Source organism: Pristis pectinata, chromosome 22, assembly GCF_009764475.1.
Source record: "Pristis pectinata isolate sPriPec2 chromosome 22, sPriPec2.1.pri, whole genome shotgun sequence".
NCBI classification, from domain to species: domain Eukaryota; kingdom Metazoa; phylum Chordata; class Chondrichthyes; order Rhinopristiformes; family Pristidae; genus Pristis; species Pristis pectinata.
In genome coordinates this window covers 21,435,427-21,455,893 of record NC_067426.1, presented here as the reverse complement: position 1 = coordinate 21,455,893, position 20,467 = coordinate 21,435,427, and the positions used below count along the sequence as shown (strand labels likewise).

The window sequence follows — 20,467 nt, the reverse complement described above, 5'->3', positions numbered from 1 at the left end:
TGGTCTCTGGTGAGAGAGAAAGAAATGTGACCAATCTTGTATAACAGTGAATGGCAAATTGCTAGATGTATAAAAGGTCATTACCTTTGTTATCCAGACCGTACAACCATGCAGAACTTTCCTTGCTCTATGTTTACAATTGTGACATTAGCAGGTGACGGACTTCAGTAAGAATCTCACTGTTGAAATGCAGACATCTTGCCCATTGTTCCTTGCTGAGCATCTTCCCTGGACAGATAGTGATTCTGTGAAAGCCCACCCAACTGAACTGCTTGAACAGTGTACTTTCTGCTCATTTCTGGTCTTGCTTTTATCCAATGAGCATGCAAACTGTTGCACCAATTTCTGTGAACATTTTGTTTTTCCAGAAGCCTTTAAATGAGCTCATTTAAAGGCTTCTCACACTGCTCCCTACAGACATTAGCAACATGAAGATCCTATATAAAGCACCAAACTCTGTGAATCATAACGCAAGTTAAAAGAAATCAACCAACAGTCAACCTATAAAGTCATAGATGTTTCCTTTTAAATATCACTAGTGGGTGGGTCTTTGCTGCTGAATGCCTGCTGAACTGTGTGAGATTGAGAGAACATTGGGCGCAGAGCTGACTTCAAAATGACAGCACTGGAGTCAATCACTGTCACATGCTGATCAACATTGTGATCTGCCAACAACATGTACTTCCAGAAGACATTCAATCTGTGTATTTTAATGCCCTCAACAAAAAGGGATCAGCACGATTAATCACACAAATGTGTGCCCACCCAATAAAATGCTGGTTTCAAATCCAATTTCTCATCAATAGAAAGACTTCTGCCAACCTGGGTGGTTTCTTCAGAAATTAATCCAGGGAAAGAATTAAATTCTTCAAATGGCAGCTGCATCTGTAATTGAATCTATATAATATTTCTAATTGGAAAATCAATTCTGCTTGTAAAACTGTTGGTTAAATAAAGCTCTGTAAATAAGCAGTTTAAATGTTACCAAAGATGTGCAGACCTTGAATTATTATTGTTTTGAACCATTTAGATCATACAAATATAATATTGTGAAACCAGTTACAAAATTTGTTGCCAAATTCTGTGGGCTAAGAAGTCCCAGTGGCAATTAAATGTTTAGGCATGAACTCAAAAATGTGAATGCTTTAAATGACCAAACTAGTGATTGCCAGTATGAGATCTAATGTTTTACTCAGAGATGTACAGTCTGTGCCCTTTTAAATCTAACGTTGCTGTGGTTTTCTTTCAAATTAAACTAGGATTTCCAAAAAACGCTGGGTGGGAAACAGCCAGTGTATGACACCACAATCCGAATGGGCCGCTCGATGAAAGATAAGGCTTCACATGCAGATGATCGTCAGAAATTGGATAATCTCCTTGGAGAAGTGCGAGACAAGTGGGACACCGTCTGTGGCAAATCAGTCGAGAGGTGAGGGAGGAAAAATTAAAGTTTTAACAGTTGTTTATTAAAATCAAGTGAGGTTTTCTAGTTAAGGAAGTGATAAACTATTAGCTTACCATTTAGTAACAGTTAGCAGTTTATGACTGGCAATTGTTCTGTTTAAAAATTATATATCATAATTAAGCTAGTTTTAACACATTTTGTTAAATAGAATAATTGCAATAGAATTGGTGTGCTTTATCAATATTTATTCATACTTATGGAATCTTATTGCAGAGATGATGCATGATATCATGTTAAAATGCAAGTGAAAACATTGATGCTTTTAAACTGGTTATATACTAACAATGTCTACCTTGTTTGGCTGTGAGATATTGTTTCATAATTGTATGCTTAATATTTACGTGTAACTTCCCCAAATATCAAGGATTGTTTATTTCCTAATCCTATTCAGGCAGCACAAGTTGGAAGAGGCCCTTCTGTTTTCAGGGCAGTTTACTGATGCACTCCAGGCATTAGTTGATTGGCTGTACAAGGTCGAGCCACAGTTAGCTGAAGATCAACCCGTCCATGGAGATCTCGATCTGGTGATGAACTTGATGGATGCCCACAAGGTAAAGTTTTATTGTTAAGAAGGCATTGCATTCATTGTTGCACAAACTAACATGAACTTGCATTAACTACTAACTGAAAGTCCCTATATGGCTATTCATTTCTGAAAAAAGTACATTTTTTTCATTTGTGCTGAAAACTTTACAAGAAATAGTTTTTGAAAGTTTTACTTATTAATCGATTTTACACACAAACATACCGGGTTTTTTTTGTAGGTTTTCCAGAAAGAACTTGGTAAGCGCACAAGTAGTGTACAGGTCCTGAAACGATCGGCTCGTGAACTGATTGAGAACAGCCATGATGATACAACCTGGGTGAAAGTTCAACTGCAGGAACTGAGTATACGATGGGACACAGTGTGCAAACTCTCAGTGTCTAAACAGACGCGGCTTGAGCAGGCACTTAAGCAGGTGAAGATAATTTTTGGAATCCATTTTAACTTAAACTTTGCCAAATATAAAGGAATCCAATTATTGCTATTGCTTCAGTTAAACTTTGATGCACTGTTTCATGCAATGCTGATAGCTAATAATGTAGGTTATTATCAGTAACGAAAATCATTTCACAGCTGCTGAGAGAAGTCTAGAGTAACGTGTACATTTTTTGTAATGCATTTCAACCTTAGTAGGTCAGTCAGAGCCATGATGCATTACGTTGTCCATAATTTTCACTCCATGCTCATTTTGTATAAAGAAATTATTTGCCAGTTCCACCATTCATTCAGATCATGCTTGATCTGTACCTTAGTTCCAGCTACGTACATTTGTTTCATTACTGTTGATGTCCCAAATTAACAAAAATCTTTTGATCTGAGTCTCAGAAATTTACATTGACCCAGCATTTTGCAGACCTGTATGATAAAAAGTCCAAATTCTGCTATCTTCATTGAAAGTAAATGCTTACTCCTGGGACCCCCACCTTCTCAGAATCCAATATTTGGCTAACTCATTTCACTCCAAGAAACAGCTAAGAGCACTGGATGCAGCAAAAGCCATGGGACAAGACAATAGCCCCATTGCAGTGATGAAGATTTCTGTTCCAGTACTAGCTGCACCTCTAGCCAAGCTGTCCAGTACAGTTACAGCGTTGGCATTTACTCAGCCATGTGGAAAGCTCCTCAGATATGTTCTGATCACAAAAATATGACAAATCCATTATGGCCAATTAGCACCTAATCGGTCTGCTCTCAATCATTAGTAAAATCATTGACAACGGTGTCATGTGGCACTTACTCACTAAACCAGTTGGGTTTCAGGACCAACAGCTCTAGACCTCATCGCACCCGAGGTCAAAACAAGGACTAATGAGCTGAAATCTAGAGGTGAGGCGAAAGTGACTGTGGTTGACATTAAGGCAACATTTGAGAGAGTGTAGTATCAAGGAGCCGTGTTAAAACTGAACTACACAATATCAGGTTTCATAAACTTGGTTCGTGGACCCTTAAGGTATGAACAAGAACAAACTATACAACCCTAAAGTCGGAGCTTAGGCCATTTAGGGGGCATTTATTTTAATCATTTTCTGTATCTGGGCTAGCATTTATTGCCCATCTCTAATTTACTTTTTGATGACAAAAGTGAGTCAGGAGGGGAAAAATAACTCCAGTGGTTGGAGTCAGACTTTCCACAAAGAAAGAAGGTTGTTGTTGTTGGAGGTCTCACTGCAGGAAGTGCAAGATGGTGGCCAATGCCCAACCATCTCCATCTGCTTCATTAATGATTGACTTTTCATCATGGGATCAGAAGTAGAAATATACGTTGATGATTGCACTATGTTCACTTCAATTCACAACTCTTCAGCGTGCAACAGGACCTGGACAACATTCAAGCATAGGCTGATAACTGGCAAGTAGCAGTCACGCCAGAAAAATGTCAAGAGCAACCATCTCCAACAAGAGAGAATCTTAACTACCTACTCTTGACATTAAGTGCCATTATCATTCCTGAACCCCACCATCAGCATCCGGGGGAGGGACATGTGGTGGGCATCATTGACCATAAACTCAATTGGACCAACTTCATGTCACGATAAGATCAGAGGCTGGATAACCTATGGAGAGTGATTCACCCCCTGACATCCCAAGGCCTTTCCACCATCTACAAGCCACAAGTCAGGAGGGTGATGGAATACTCTCCACTTGCCTGAGTGAGTCAACCATGAACAAACATCAGGAAGCTTGACAACATCCAGGACACAGCTTGACTGGCAGCCTATCCAACACCCTAAACATTCATTCTCTCCACCACCAGCAATCAGTGACTGCAGTGTGTGCCATTGACAAGATGCACAACAGTTGCTTGCCTGGGCTGTTGTGATAGCACCTCCCAAACCCAGAGCCCACACTACCAAGAAGTACAAGGGCTTCAGCCGCATCCTGACTTGGAACTATGCTGCACATCTTTGTTGCTGGGTTTACATATGAAACTCCTTCCCCAACAGCACTGTTGAAGTACTTTGGCCAGAAGAACTGCAGCAGTGGCTCACTTTTGTCATTGAAAGGTAAATTAGAGATGGGCAATAAACACTGGCCTTGCCAACAATGCCCAGATACAGAAAACTTCTTTAAAAATTTTAAAAATAGATGCTCCCTAAATGGCCCAGCTCTGATTTTTAGGATTAGGTATTTTGTTCTTGTTCATATCTTAAAGGTCTACAAACCAAGTTTATGAAACCTGCCAGTGAATCTGCGCAATACCTTTTGAAATGTCAGCATAGCCGGTAATGTACCACTGATCATTCTTCCTCCCTTCCATATTCCACTCACTTTTGAGATAAAGGGATTATTCCATTTTCCAATTTGATTAATTTCTATACATAAGCATAATCTTTGGTAATTTACATCCATCTACTGTGCCTACCATTCAGAAAGAATTTTGATTCCTTATTTAAATTGCTTGTTAAATGAAATTTGGATAAGATGATGGGCAATACAATAAGAAACTTGTATCAAAATCTTCTGATTCACTGTATTCTGCAATAATGCAGAGCCTTCAATCCACAACCATTCCAAAGTAAAGTGAAGGAAAAAATAGAATTTCTTTTTGTTTCATGCACATTGAAAATTTTAGGAAGATAGCACAGTAATCTTTCCAAAAATTCTACTTTGATTGTCAGAAAATAACTGATGTGATGGTAATTGTTGAATTCTGTCCCAGGCAGAGGAATTCCGCAATGCTGTCCATGTGCTACTAGAGTGGCTTTCTGAGGCTGAGCAATCGCTTCGATTCCGGGGAGTTCTACCAGATGATGTGGAAGCTCTGCAGTCCTTGATTGATTTACACAAGGTGGGTTGTCCAGTTAAATGTGATTTTCTAAAATAAAATCAGTATGTTCACTTAAAAGGGCTAAATATTTAAACTATAGAATGACATTCATTATGAAATGTATACATTTGACCTTCTGTATGTCCAAAAGAAAAGTATTTTATTTGAACTTCAAAGTTACTTTTAGTTAGAGCATTATTTAAAAGTTATTTAAAGTTAGAGCATTAAAGGCTAAGTACTATTAAATATTAACAGTATTAAAGAAGGATCATCTAAATCCCAGGATTTGGGAAAATGTAAGAGAATGTTCCTGGAAATAATATTTTAAAAAGCTCTTTTTAGACACCTCAAAAGACATGGCAATGTACAATTGTGTAATATGAGTACTTAATCAAATATTTGTCCCATAATTAATGCTGATTCATTGACTTTGCTTTAAAAATGCAGAAATGAATTTCTTAAACAGTGAACTGATTGTGAATTTGAAAAACTTCCTTGAGCATTTCTTTTGTGTTCAATTCAGTAAAATTTAGCTATAAATCAAGTAGCATAAAACATACTGTGCTTTTAACAGGATTCTGGGAAAATAATTTATTTTTGGACACATTTAGTTGATGGTGATGAAATTGATGTAAGGTGTGTCTTTGTGCTATGGTTTAACAGTTTTTTCTTGAATCCAATGTACATTTTTTTTCTTTCACAAGTATTGTGCTGTTACTTATTCAATATTTCAGGAATTTATGAAGAAAGTAGAGGAGAAGCGTGTAGACGTAAATAAGGCAGCGGGCATGGGAGAAGCCATATTAGCTGTGTGCCACCCAGACTGTGTCACCACTGTCAAACATTGGATCACAATCATCCGAGCCCGCTTTGAAGAAGTAAGTGGGAGTAATGCAGCGATTCAGAGCAGTGACAAGAAGCTTTATTACATAAAGTGTAATTAAGATACTTAAGCTTAATGCAAGTTGTACAGACTTAAATACCTGAAGGGCATTTCTTCTAATATGCCTTTCTATCAAAGGATGTATTTATTAGTCTTGAAAACTAAAATGGTGATCAGAAAATGTCCAGAAGTAGAAGCACTTGTAGTTCAAGCTGTACTGATGAATTTCATGAATGTTTCCATGTGCTGAATTATTCCAGTATAAATGGAGAAAGATGATGGGACAGAAATAAAAGATGAAGTACACAATTGCATCTCATTATAGGATTTAATATCCATTTTTCTGTTTTAATGAAACATCAGGGCCTAGTTCCTTTTTTTTGCAACGGATCATTCATGGCTTATGTGAAACCACAGCTAGGAGTAACATCTGAATATTTTACCATAGAACCATACAGCACAAAACAGGGCCTTCGGCCCACCATGTTGTGCCGTCCATCAAACCACCCTCACACTATCTAACCCTTTCCTCCCGCATATCCCTCTATCTCACATTCCTCCATGTGCCTATCCAACAAACTCTTGAACCTGTCCAATGTATCTGCCTCCACCACCACCCAGGCAGCGCATTCCATGCACCAACCACTCTCTGGGTGAAAACTTTCCAAGTCGAGCCAAAAGGCACTCAAATGGTCAATAACTCAATGGGTACAGTGTGCTGAGTTTTCAAGTAAGAGTCCCTGCCTAATATGTGTACACTGCAGGCATGTAAATAATTTGCCCATAGAACACAACTGTGAAGTGGAAAATCTAGCTATTGAGGAATAACTGATGCCATTATAAATTTAATGGCTGCAGAAATTTTGATCGTGGTGGATCATTTCTTAGGACTGTTGTATGTCCAGTTTATCTGAGCAGAGACTTGCCCAAAGTCAGGATATTTCACTTGAAATCTTAACTCAAATGTTGAAACATGACCCATGCTCATCTGATGCAAAGCCTCAGTTTCAGTCCCCAGGTTATCCCTTGGAAAACTGGATTACCTGCATAGTGATCACACAGTTAACTCTGTCTGGCAAAGCTCCTTTTGCTAGCAAGGCTTCTGAAAACCAACTTGCATCTCGGCTGATGTTTATTTCTGTACTGCAACCTGATTAACCAAGCAGTTAAAGTTCTACAGTTACAATTGCAGCTGTCTTTGCTAATGAAGTTTGTGATATGTAACCTAGCTAATTGAAACTGATCAGAAAGATCTTAAGTTTGAAAGTTATTCATTTAAAATAAGTGCATCGGAAATGACATTTATGGGGAAAAGAATTCTTTCTATTAGGTTATTTTTATGCTTTCCCCATCTGATTGAATGGTGCAGTAGTCTTGAGGAGGCTGAATACCCTAATCAAGCTCGTATTTCTTTCATTTTTCACCGGTTGTTACTGCAACGTGTATTGTATCATTTTCTTTGTTCCTAGTTTCCCTGACTTTCACTCTGAATGGCTATCCTCATGGTTACACCCATTTATGAGAAATCACCTCATCGTCTGCTGTTATAATGTGTTCATTATTTGGCACATAATAATTAACAAGGTGCCATGTCCTTTTATACGAAGTAGATGACATCATCCATGACAGTAGACTGTATTTTGAGAGAACAGCAGGTTCCCAGTGACCTCACAAAATTTGCACATCTGTTGAGTGTAAATTTAAATTGAAAGGCTACAACTAGTAATCATTTATATCATTTTATGCCACCCAATGTTCAGCACCACAAGAAATAGAATCCAGACCCCATTTTCTGGTCTAGCACCTCTCTGGAGTGAGGGCAGCTCAGCTTGTTATTTCAGCTCATTCCTTGTTGCTTCATCCTGTTGAGCAACCTGATGGGTTCAGTAAGGTGGACTGTTGCAGGGATGGTCTAAAGATGGAGAGCAACTGCACATTTATTCCCCCCTTCATTGAGTCAATGTATTGTGCAGATCAGCTCATCTGGTTAGGCCTGGATCACTTACAATCTACAGAAAAAAGGAACTGGAAGTTTTCCAAGGCCGGCCAGAGGTTGGTCTCAGTTTGCTGGAATCCAGTTTAAAGTGGGCATGGGAGCGGATTGGGTAGATTGTAATTTGTTAAGGACCATCTATGACAACACCCCTGTTGTGTTTTTAAAACTGATGGTATTCTGTAGTGTATGGTCTTAATCCCTTCCCTGAGATATCTGGAATAGGATAAGCATATAAATCATTTACTTTAGCTAATTGAAGTATATCATGCCTTTTAATAGGCAGAAATAAAGTTTTAACCTCTGAAATGAAATTCCACTTCTTAGACTTGATTACAGTATTTATTTAATTGTTTTAAATACTGTACTTAGTGTTCTTGTACCTTCTTTCCCTGTGTATATTTTTAATGAAGATGCAGTCCAGAAATTCAGACTTCCAATTTTTTTACAAAATGATCTTTCACAAGAGGTTGATCAGTTTTCTACTTGTAGAACTTTATGTTAGTCACCAAATCAAGTAAAGCAATATTTATAGTTCTGCCTGTCATTTTACATCTAGGTGCTGACGTGGGCAAAACAGCACCAACAACGGTTGGCATCTGCACTGTCTGAGTTGGTTACCAATGCTGAATTGTTGGAAGAGTTGTTGGCCTGGTTACAATGGGCTGAAACGACACTAATACAAAGGGATCAGGAGTCTATGCCAAAGGATATTGAACAGGTCAAAACAATCATCACAGAGCACCAGGTATACACAAAGCTGAACAACCAAACAAATATATTAACAAGATTGTTTCTGAAACTATGTTTGTAGTGAAGCAATTTCTTTGTCTGGTACACCTCTAGCTCGCCAATAAGTTCTTCAAAAATTCTCATCCCTGCATTAATGATGAAATTCCAACCATCCATGTGTTAAATTTCAAATGAGGACTGTCCAACTTTCTGATTTTGCCATCACTTTCATGGGGCACAGCCTAAGGACCCCATCCAGTTCTCGGGTGGGTCTGTCTGCCCTTGATGTATCTGTTATGTCGAGGCACCGATCATGCCACTGGTCACACGGCAGGAATCCTGTCTTCAAGTAATTGAAGTATTTTCAGCAGTTTATTAAATTATATAATGTTTAAAAATAACTAATTAGTGCACTGGATTCCCGTTGTTAAAAATGTTTGAAGATTTGCTCCAAGCATATGGCCAAAACACAAAGCAGAAATATTGCACGTTCTTAATAGTTCTGAGGGCTTGAAAAGTTTAATCACATCGTGTGAGCCTGTAATCTACATTAGGCCAAACTCAACAGTGGGGTGACAGGTTCTTTTTACTGGAGCAAGTACTTAGACCATTTTAGTTTTAAGTACAAACTGGCAATTATTAGTCATCTTCTGATCGCAGCTCATAAATTATCATATTTACTGAACTCATTTTCACAACAAACTACTGAAGGATTTTCATAACATCATTTGGTTCCTGAACACACCCATATCCTAATTATGAGATATTGATGTCTGGAAATGTGTTATTATTTCCTTTTCTCAGAATGGAAGAGCCTACCATTTGACGATTTCATTAAATCTCCTGCTAAACTAAGTAAAGGCATAAAGTATTTTTAACTATTGAGGCCTGTTCACCTTCCTGTTTAATTTTTTTTATCCTTTTTCTCAGTCTTTCATGGAAGAAATGACTCGGAAACAGCCAGATGTGGATAAAGTTACAAAAACATACAAGCGGAAAGCAGCAGAACCATCGCACGTGCGAGGAAGTAAGCCCCTTTCATTCAAAGGAGGGAGAGAGAGTGCAGATAAATCATGGAAGAATTTTCCAAAACTATGGTTAGGGATTTGGTCATTGTTTACAAAATGAATAGGTGCAGTGTCTGATGTATAACTGCTGAGTGTTGTATGATCTCATCAACAGCATGGCCATGAATGAGAAAATTACCTCTTTATTCATACATTGGATAAGAGCATCCACTGCAAGGACAGTATTTAGTGCTCTTCACTGATTGCTCCCGGATAGCTCATGAGTCACCACCTTGAGTTGTTGCAATCTCTATGCTGGTGATACTTCCACAGTGCAGTTAATTAAGGAGCTACAAATGTTAATCCAGCAACTGTGAAGGCACAGTGACATGTGTCTTGTAGATTAAGGAAAGGCTTTGGGAATTGAAGGTGACCCATGCATCACAGGCTCCCAGTCTCTAAACTTCTCTTGTATACAAAGTATTCACGGAGATGCTCTAGCCAATTTTCTGGGAAGTGACATTCCCCAGGTGTTGACGATGAATAACTCAAAGTGACAAAAAAACTGTTCCTCAATTTTGATTCATGAAGAAGTAATTGTTGTTCATGAAATTGATTTTTTTTCATAAACATCAGCTACATGAGTCCATATTTTTATTGAAAAGATCTTTTTTTTTGAAGTGCCACAGCATCTTCCTATTTAAAAGTAAATTGTTTGAACCTTCTAGCATTTAAAATAATACACACTGATGATCTTTTTTTGTGTGTTGCAGGGAAACCTCTAAATCAAATGACTAATCCACCTGCACCCACAGCTGTCCCAGCACAGACTGAAGCAAAGAATCCCCAGATTAATCTGCTTTCTGGCAGATGGCAGCAGGTCTGGTTACTGGCACTGGAGAGACAACGCAAGCTGCACGACTGTCTGGACCGATTGGAGGAAGTAAGCCTATAATTTGTGAAACCATGTTACATTGAACTACTACAGCCTCTTACAACAGAGGTGTAGACCTTTGGCCAATCATCCTATGTCAGCTCTTTGAAAGAGTTGATTATTTATTTATTCCTACTCCCTTGCTCTTTTTCCATCAACCGATGAAATAATTCCCTTTCAAATATGTGGTCAGGTCATGTAGCACAGAAACGGGCCATCTGACCCACCATACCAACCATTCACCAGCACTTGGTCTGATGCCATATATGCCTTAGCAATTCAAGTGAGCATCTAGATCTTCTTCAATGTTGTAAAAGTTCCGGCTCTACCACCCACCCAGGTCCCTTTGGAAAGTTATGTTGAATCTGACTTCAACCTTCAATGCAGGCCATTCCAAATCAAACGAGTCATTTAAAAATACAGTAAACGAAAATAAAAGAAAACTGCAGCTGCTGGAAATCTGAAATAAATACCGAAAGTGCTGGAAACATTCTGCAGGTCAGGCATAAAAAAGTGAATGTTTCAGGTTAGGGGTGGGGGTGAGGGGAAGCAAGTGTGGGCAAGAAGAGCTAACCCCCAGCACTCAAAACTCTCCCACCACAGACACCCGGTACACCCCTGGGTTTTCCCCTTCCTTCTCCCACCCATCACAGGTTTGAGACTCAGACCTGCCCCAGTCTCCACCATTTTGGAGATCTATTTATTCAAACACCCTCCTCCCAATAACCAACCTGGGCAACAGCTCAGACCACCCCCACTCCCAGATAAAGGGCTTGGACCACCCCTCTTTTTTGGAGGTTAGGACTCGAGCACACTCTCTTCTGAGTCGGTGGTTTAGACCTACCTGGCCCTGTAACAATGTCAAGAACTCATCCTGTCCTGTGCGAAACCTCTCAGTCAGACTGATATGTAAAGAGCAATTCCACTTATATCCAGAACTTAACCTGCACTGTCGTTATGTAGCCTGCCTCCATAAATAGGTTCACGCAAAACTCCATATGAGGACTAGACAGTGATTTACATGGATTTTTTTCTCTTGTATTTTATGTGTCTATTTATAAAGCTGAATTATCCACACCTTTTTTAGGTTTTTATTAAAAGTTTTATTTTTAAAAATCTTTTTAATAGCAATGCACAGTTCTAATTTGGAATTGAACTGCTCTTACAGTTCTCAAATAAAATGCTGCTTTTAATTTCAGTTGAAAGAATTTGCCAACTTTGATTTTGATGTGTGGCGGAAAAAATACATGCGATGGATGAACCACAAGAAGTCTCGAGTGATGGATTTCTTCCGGCGCATTGATAAGGATCAGGATGGAAAGATCACACGGCAGGAATTCATTGATGGAATCCTGTCTTCAAGTAATTGAAATAGTTTCAGTAGTTTATTAAATTATATAATGTTTAGATTGGCTGAAATATTACTTTAATTTTGCATTAGTTAGACCAAATGCCATAATTATTTTATAATGAAGGTTACAAGTAGGAAGCTAATGTTAAAAAGGCATAATTTCTTCAAAAATAGTCAGGATCTGGACTGAACAGAATGGTGCTCTTGCATGCTTTGGTTTAGAATAGCAAGATGCAGTTCACTCTCAACGGTGCACAAGTTGTAGATCTTGTTAATTGAGGCTCAGGATGACAGCTGAGTAATTAGAGGGTAGTAAAGAAAATCCAAGGAGTTTTTTTTACCAGCAGTACCTCTTTCCACTCTCACCACCACCCACCCTAACAAACACCATTTCTGTCTCAATGGGTAAGAGAGATGCAGTTCACTGTCAATCATCTCACACCAGTTCCTGCAAATAGAATGCCTGTTCCTTGTTTGGACAATTATCAATGATACTAGGAAAAGTAACTGTTATTGCTACTTGCACCAGATCACTTGCAATTTTTTATCTTGCTTTATTTTTTAAGGTCATATCTGTCAGTACTATAACATTCCCTTATACTCTGAGTTAAATACAGTATCTCCAATTGACTGTACAAGCTTGCTCTAGAGCAGATTTGTTACTGAAGTAAGAATTACACTTTCATGAAATCTGGAGACAATATTTAAAATTGTCTGATCTTGTGTTCTGTTGTTTCGTATTTCAGAGTTCCCCACCAGTAAACTGGAAATGACTGCTGTTGCTGACATCTTTGATGGAGATGGAGATGGTTACATTGATTATTATGAATTTGTGGCTGCACTTCATCCAAATAAAGATGCCTACCGGCCTGTTACTGATGCCGACAAAATTGAGGATGAGGTCCACAATTCACTATTTTTACTTGAATGTAGTTGTTGTTGAAGTTCTATATTTATGTTAAGTAGAAAAATTGGAAAAGGGAAATAATTTGTGATCCATAAGACACAAGTTCTTCAATTTTGCATTTGGGAATTTCAGAGGAACAGAAGTTGTCCAAGGAGAAAAATATCAACTGATCCATCAACCCTGTGTCATTCAGCTATGATGCAACTTAATCAAATCCAGTTCCCACAATCCCACCTGCCTCCCCCAACCTACTTTCTGCCAAGATCAACCAAGCAAGCCACAGGAAACTATAATAACTCATATCTGAGCTACCTGCATGTGCTGAAACTGCCTTCCTTGCTTTATTGTTCTGACATAATAGTTCTTGTAAATGCTAGAGCCAGGCTCAAAACATGTAATTGTAGTAGGGAAACTGGACACTTACAGAGAGTTCTTGCATTATACCAATGTGTGAAGTAGACAGTTTTTTTGTAGTAATACCATTTGAACATTTTTGGGTTCTAATTTTAAAAGTCTCTGCTTTACAGGTGACTAGACAGGTGGCACAGTGTAAATGTGCAAAACGATTTCAGGTGGAGCAGATTGGAGAAAACAAGTATAGAGTAAGTAACTAACTTGACTTTAAACTTTGAAATAAAATATAATGAACATTTTAATAAGTTTTATAAAGCATATTCATAAAATAATACAAGTTGTGATTGATTGGATTTAAGTATTCTTTAGCATGAACTTTTTGAAGGAAATAATATGTATAATGTGCTGAATTTCAGAACTTTGGACTTTAGATGGGCTGATTGCCCAGTTCATGCTGGGGCAGGCACGAGGCCCAGGGCTGATACCCACAACCCCTGTATGCTTGCTCTTCTCTGGGACAGTGTCCACTTTGGCCCACTGAATCCTGAGGTCCTACTGACCATAGGTCTTCTGTCAAAGCTTCTATCGTGTTCTGGGACATTGTAAAATTATTAAATTTGGAATATTTGTTTTAAGTGGTTTTAAAAGAATTCTTTTAAAAAAATAGTTAAAGCAGAAGAATTCTTTGCCTCCTAAACTGCAAGCTTAGAATCCTGATTGAAATAGGTTGCATTTTGGATCCCCTGCCAGGTCTGACCTTGCATAGGATCTGAATGACACTTAGAACATAGAACACTACAGCGCAGTACAGTGCAGGCCCTTCGGCCCACAATGTTGTCCAACATTTTATCCTGCTCTAAGATCTGTAATTTAGTTCTGTGAGATTTCCCATCATAACGGTGTTGGTGAAAGTTACACTAGAACATAGAACACTACAGCACAGTACAGGCCCTTTGGCCCACAATGTTGTGCCAACATTTAATCCTGCTCTAAGATCTATCTAGCCCTTCCCTCCCACATAGCCCCCTATTTTTCTATCATTCATGTGTCTATCTAAGAGTCTCTTAAATGTCCCTAATGTATCTGTCCTCACAACCTCTGCAGACAGTGTGTTCCACGCACCCACCACTCTCTGTGTAAAAAAAACTTAACCCCTGACATTCCCCTTATGCCTTCCTCCAATCGCCTTAAAATTATGTCCCCTCATGTTAGCCATTGTCGCACGGGGAAAATTTTCTATTTTCATTCTGAAGAATCCCTTCAAGACTGAGCCATGCTACTGAATTCCATGAGGAATCAAATGCCAGAGTGTAGTGACAGATTTGGTCTCCCAGATTGTCAACATGTGTACATAAATTCAAGAGTTACCCTTGTTCTAGATTTTCCCACAAGAGGAATTCTTCTCACCACATCCATACTGTTGAGATTGTAAACATTTCAACCAAATCACCTCTCATTCTTGCAAATTCCATTGGATACAATCCTAGCCTGTCTAATCTTTCCTGATAAGATAAACCACCTATTCTGCCCAATGAGAGTCATTATCATTTGTTTGAGATGTGTGTCAATGACTTTTAATAAAAAGACTTCTAATAAAAAGTCATTGACACACATCTCAAACAAATGATAATGAAAAAATAACAAATGAAAACAAAGAATGTGTACCATACATTTAAAACATTATTAAAGATAATGTTTGAAATGTATGGTACACATTCTTTGTTTTCTTTGAAGTATACAGAAAATGTAGACCGAATACTTCAAAGAAAACAAAGAATGTATACAAACACTGTAGATAGTAAATGGATGCATTCCAAGCCCAAAAAAATCATTATCAGTGAATCTATTGTGGTTTTGAAATGTCTAGTAAATGGTGAGCTCCTTTGAAACCAATAATACTCGTTATGACAGCTGTTCTCTGTCATTAAATGGAGCATGGAAAATTGAAGTGCCCTCCCTCCCACCCCCATAGGATTTAGAAATATTCAACTAAAACGTAACCATTGTTGAATGGGATAATCAATTCACGTCACAAGATGAAATAATTTGAGGAAAAGTAATTTCATTGATAGAGGTGCTGAGATAAAAATTGTATTTTCTGAAGAGACATCTGAAGTTGCTGGATTTCTGATGGACAAAACTGGTGTCTTTATTACCTCCTGGGAACTTTTTCATAAAATGATCAAGGTAATCATGGAGAAAGAAAAGGTTGGTCCTAGAGTTAAGGTATGAAATTGGAAGAAGGCTGATTTCAACAGTGTAACACAGGACCTGGCAGATTAGGAGCATCTGCTAGAGGGAAACACTACATCTGATAAGTGAGAGGTGTTTAAAGATTCAGAGTCAGCTTGCCCCTGTAAGGGTAAAAAGCAAAAGTGGTAAGATTAAGGAACCTTGGTTTAACAAAGGAAATTGAAGGTTTGATCAGAAAGAAGAAGGAAGTATATGTAAGGTATAGGCATTTGGTTTCAAGTGAGTCCTTTGATGTTTATAAGGGGATGTAGGCGAGATCTTGAGATTAAGAAGAATCCCAAAACCTCTTATAAGTATATTGGAAGTAAGAGGGTAGCTAGGGATGGAGTAGGTCCCCTCAGACACCAAAGGTCAAAGTCAAATTTATTGTCATATGCACAAGTACATGTATGCACAGGTGCAATGAAAAACTTGCAGCTGCATCACAAAAGGGAAATCTGTGTGTGGAGCTGGAGCATATGAGCAGGATCCTAAATGAATACTTCTCATTGGTATTTGCCAGGGTGGAGAATGAAGAGTTGGGAGGGAGGGTACACTGATATTCTGGAAAATGTCTGTGTCAGCAAGGAGGAAGTATTAGAGATGCTGGCACACATAAAGGTGGATAAATCCCCAGGGCCTGACGGGATCTATCCCAGGATGCTATGGGATGTAAAGGAGGAGATTGCTGGGGCTCCAACAGAGATTCTTGCATCTTCATTGGCCTAGGGTGAGATAGCAAAAGACTGTGAGGGTAGCTAATGTTGTTCCCTTTTTCAAGAAGGGCAGTTAGGGATAAGCCAGGAAACTACAGGCTAGTGATCCTTGCATCACTGATAGGAAAATTATTGGAAAGAATTGTAAGGGACAGGATTTATGTTCACTTGGAAAGGCAGGGACTGTTTAGGAGGAGTCTCCAAGGAATCAATGTTTGACATGTACGTAAATGACTCGGATGAGAGTGTAAGTGGACCGATTTGTAAATTTGCCAATGACACAAAAATTACTGTAGATAGCGAAGGATACAGAGGGACATCAGTTGGAAAGTTGGGCTGAGCAGTGGCAAATGGAATTTAATCCAGACAAGTGTAAGGTAATGCACCTTGTGACACCAAATACTAACAGGACATATACAAGGGGACCTTGGAGTGCGAGTTCAGAGCTCCCTGAAAATGGCAACGCCTGTGGATAGGGTTGTGAAGAAGGCATTTGGCATACTTGCCTTCATAGGCCAAGGCAATGAGTATAAGAGCTGGGATTTCATGTTGCAGCTGTACAAAATGTTGGTCAGGCTACACTTGGAGTGTTGTGTATATTTCTAGTCACCACACTACAGGAAAGATGTGGTAGCATTGGAAAGAGGGCGGAAGATTTTCACCAGGATGTTGCCTGGAATGGAGGGCTGTAGTTATAAGAAAAGATTAGATAGGCTGGGTTTATTCTCACTGGAAAGTAGAAGGCTGAGGGGTGACTTTACAGAAGTTTATAAAATTATGAGGGGTGTAGATAGTCAGAGTCTTTTCCCTAAGGTGGGGGAATCTAAAGCTAGAGGGCATAGGTTTATTGCTGAAGAATAACTTCCCTACTTTTCCACTCAGTTTCCCCTCACAATAAACAATAATATTTTGTTAGCTTCCCTAATTATTCCATGTACTTGCAAAGTAGCCTTTAGTAAATCATGCACAAGAGCATCTCGATCCCTTAGCATCTCGGAGCTCCACAATCCATCACTATTTAAATAATGTGTTTTTTTTAATTTTCCTGTCGAAATTTATCTATTTCACATTTTCCCAGATTATACTTCATTCACCAAATCTTTACTCATTCACTTGACCTATCTATATTCCTTCATAGCCTCCTTAATCCTCTTCACAACTTTCCTACCTATCTTTGTGTCATCATCAGCAAATTTAGCAACCCATACTTTGCCAAGTCATTTATGTAAATTGTAAAAAGTACCAATCATTTTGGCACGCTGCTTGGTACATCCTGCCACCAGAAAAAGGCCTGCTTCTGCCTTCTCTGTTCTCTGTACCCTGTTAGCCAGCCAATATACTACCTCCTACACCATGAGTTTTATTTTCTGAAATAACCTTTGAAGCAGCATGTTATCCAATGGCTTCTGGCAATCTAAGCATAGTATATTCACTGGTTCTCCATTAATCACAGCACAAGTTACCTCTTCAGAGAACTCCAATAGACTGGTCAAGCATGATTTCTCATTCACAAAACCAATTCCACAAGTATATTGTCCTTTACATTTCAATTTTCTTAGTTCATTTTGCTTTTGCATCATTGCAGTTGTATCATAAGTGATTTGTTGTGAAATGGAGTACACTGTACCTGAATGTTTCTGGTAATAATCTCAGTTGTCCTGTGTGTATGAAATTTGCCTTGCATGCAAGTTTTTTGGAAAGAACACAGCCACCATTCAGACGTGAAAGGTTTCCAAAGATGAAGCTGGCTATAATCTAAGATTCTTCCTTACAGAAGTGATAAATATTTTTCATATTGATGGTCCCAGAAAATTCTATGCTGTTTTGAGCAGTATGTTTGAGATTACAACATGGTTTCAGATTCTGTAAAGAAGAAAAACTAAAAGCAATATGAGATTGTTAATTGGGTTCAACGTGGGCAGAAAAGCAAAACAAATTTTAGAACAAGGCAGGTTTATCTTAAAACCATTTCACACCCAATGTTGCTCACTCAAAATAAATTAAAGTGATTCCTTTGTGAAATCTGCAGCCAAGACATTTTGGTGACAGCAGATTGGTTTGATTAAATTAAATGTTCAAAGTTGAGAAATGAGCATGAATATAATAATTTGTATCACCTTTAGCCTGATAAATTCTGTAGTATATATTATACCACTAAATTAGAATCCTACTTCTGAATGTGCTTATTTGTGTCTCTAAAAGTTTTTTTTTCCTTTTCTTCACGTTCTCTTGCTGCAAATAGTTCTTCCTTGGAAATCAGGTACTGTGCACTCAGTGTGCTAAGAGTTATGTGATGTATGTGGTGTGATTGTCCACTTTGATCTGCATGTAAATAGTTCTTTCTATTGTCCAGAGCACCTAGAAAAATTCTGTCAACCATTCCAAACATATTTTGGTAGAAAAAAAGCTTATTGATTACTTATGGAAATAATGATTAAGAAAGATGATATTAAACATGCAAGCATTGTCAGTAAATAATTTACTAATGCAGAGATTTTCTTTGTGCTAGAAATTTGTTTACTGATTACAGTACTTAATTGTATCCTGTTGGACTCAACATCTAAACAAAATATTGTAGAGGTATACCAATTTAACATTAGATGATAACTTCTTTGATGGTTCAGATTCCTTTTATGTCAAAATATTTGCTAATATTTTATCCCACTCATAATTAGTGCTTAAAGGAACAATAATTATGTCCTTTGTCTGAAACATTTACTTTAAACAGCATCAGTACTTAAGGAACAATAAAATTGGTAAAGAATATTTCACAGTTGAGGGAATTTTCAGATGCTCTCTTAGTTTTAATCTACACGAGATCCTCTGTATTACTGTACTGTGATGGATCGACTGTGAAAATGGTGACACACAAATGCAGTTTACTCTGTATGCGTGAAGTTTTGATAGCTGATGAATCAGGATGCCGGCTATTAATTAAGATTACTAGATTAATTTCACAAAATCTTTCTGATTCAATATACTGGATCTTCACGTATGTAAAATAAACTATATCACACAGTGTGTTGGATCTAGTTTTGAGGAACTATCCCTTTCAGGCATGTACAGTTCACAACTGTATGAGTGTATCAACTTGTGTAACATGTTCATAATTTTTAATTTGAAATGCATATTAATTGAAGTGTTTTAAAATGTTGATTTTGTTTTGAAAGTATATTATTACAAAAGGCTCTTCAAAATTTATATATATCTGCACTCATGCCTCAAGATGCCGTTAAAGACCATAATGAGACATCACTTTGCTTGCAGAGTTGCATAAAAGCTATGATTGTTCTAGAACACTGTGTGATATTTTGCACCTCACTAGCTTAAAAAAGGAAAAAAACTTGCTACCAGATTTATTCACTAATATGGAATGTGCAAGTAATACCATGGTTCTATTTAGCTAAAATTAGCATGTTCCCTATTGAGATACACAATATGCAAATCATGTACACAATTCATAATTCCAGGATTGTAGGAATGGTAAATTAGCAGAATGATGTTGGATAAGTCTGGTGGCATGTGTTTAGTCTAAAAAAGATATCTTACCACCACACTAATTACCAATTTGCATGCCTTTTTCTAAGTTATGCATGCATAGAAGTGTTACTCAAAATCAAGGTTATTAGGCAGCCAAGCCTATCTCCTCCTCCCCCCACACTATTATAATTTAGATTTGGGTCTAATCATTTATATTTTGTGCTCATTGTTTCACTCCATTTGCTGATTATTACCTTGAACAATACAATGTGTGCTGTTTCCAAGCAATACTAGGGAATAAAATGTTTCCCAATTTTAGAATGTTTTGTAATCTGTCCATAGGAAATAGCTCGCTATTATTTTATTTGTTCTACTTTGACACATCACGTGTGATTGCTGTGAGTTCCACACTGCGCAAAATGATTTTCATTGGCTTCTGTACAATCAAGGAAATCAAAGGGGTTTACAAACCTCTGTAAATACTTAGGCCAAAACCTCTTGAAAAAATTGATTATTTGAATACTTTCATTCCTTTGAAGGCTTCCAGCTTATTAGCCTTAGTAGGAGTAAGTCAATTTCATTTTATGTTAATGATGGGGGA

The 20,467-nt window shown here is 38.0% G+C and overlaps 1 protein-coding gene across 20 annotated transcripts in view; it reads left to right on the top strand.

Moving 5' to 3' along the window:
- macf1a (microtubule actin crosslinking factor 1a) overlaps positions 1-20,467 on the top strand; it is a 426,068-nt gene that overhangs the window by 386,144 nt on the left and 19,457 nt on the right. For 15 of the 20 annotated variants that reach the window (XM_052036543.1, XM_052036536.1, XM_052036533.1 and 12 more), the window contains 12 exons: positions 1,260-1,429; positions 1,857-2,016; positions 2,230-2,424; positions 5,170-5,298; positions 6,012-6,155; positions 8,713-8,901; positions 9,816-9,912; positions 10,666-10,835; positions 12,026-12,188; positions 12,924-13,078; positions 13,612-13,686; positions 18,629-18,646. In XM_052036543.1, the coding sequence (XP_051892503.1) occupies positions 1,260-1,429; positions 1,857-2,016; positions 2,230-2,424; positions 5,170-5,298; positions 6,012-6,155; positions 8,713-8,901; positions 9,816-9,912; positions 10,666-10,835; positions 12,026-12,188; positions 12,924-13,078; positions 13,612-13,686; positions 18,629-18,646 (1,665 nt within the window). The remainder of the gene's footprint in view (positions 1-1,259; positions 1,430-1,856; positions 2,017-2,229; positions 2,425-5,169; positions 5,299-6,011; positions 6,156-8,712; positions 8,902-9,815; positions 9,913-10,665; positions 10,836-12,025; positions 12,189-12,923; positions 13,079-13,611; positions 13,687-18,628; positions 18,647-20,467) is intronic. The other 5 variants (XM_052036540.1, XM_052036542.1, XM_052036541.1 and 2 more) reach the window with 1 other exon arrangement.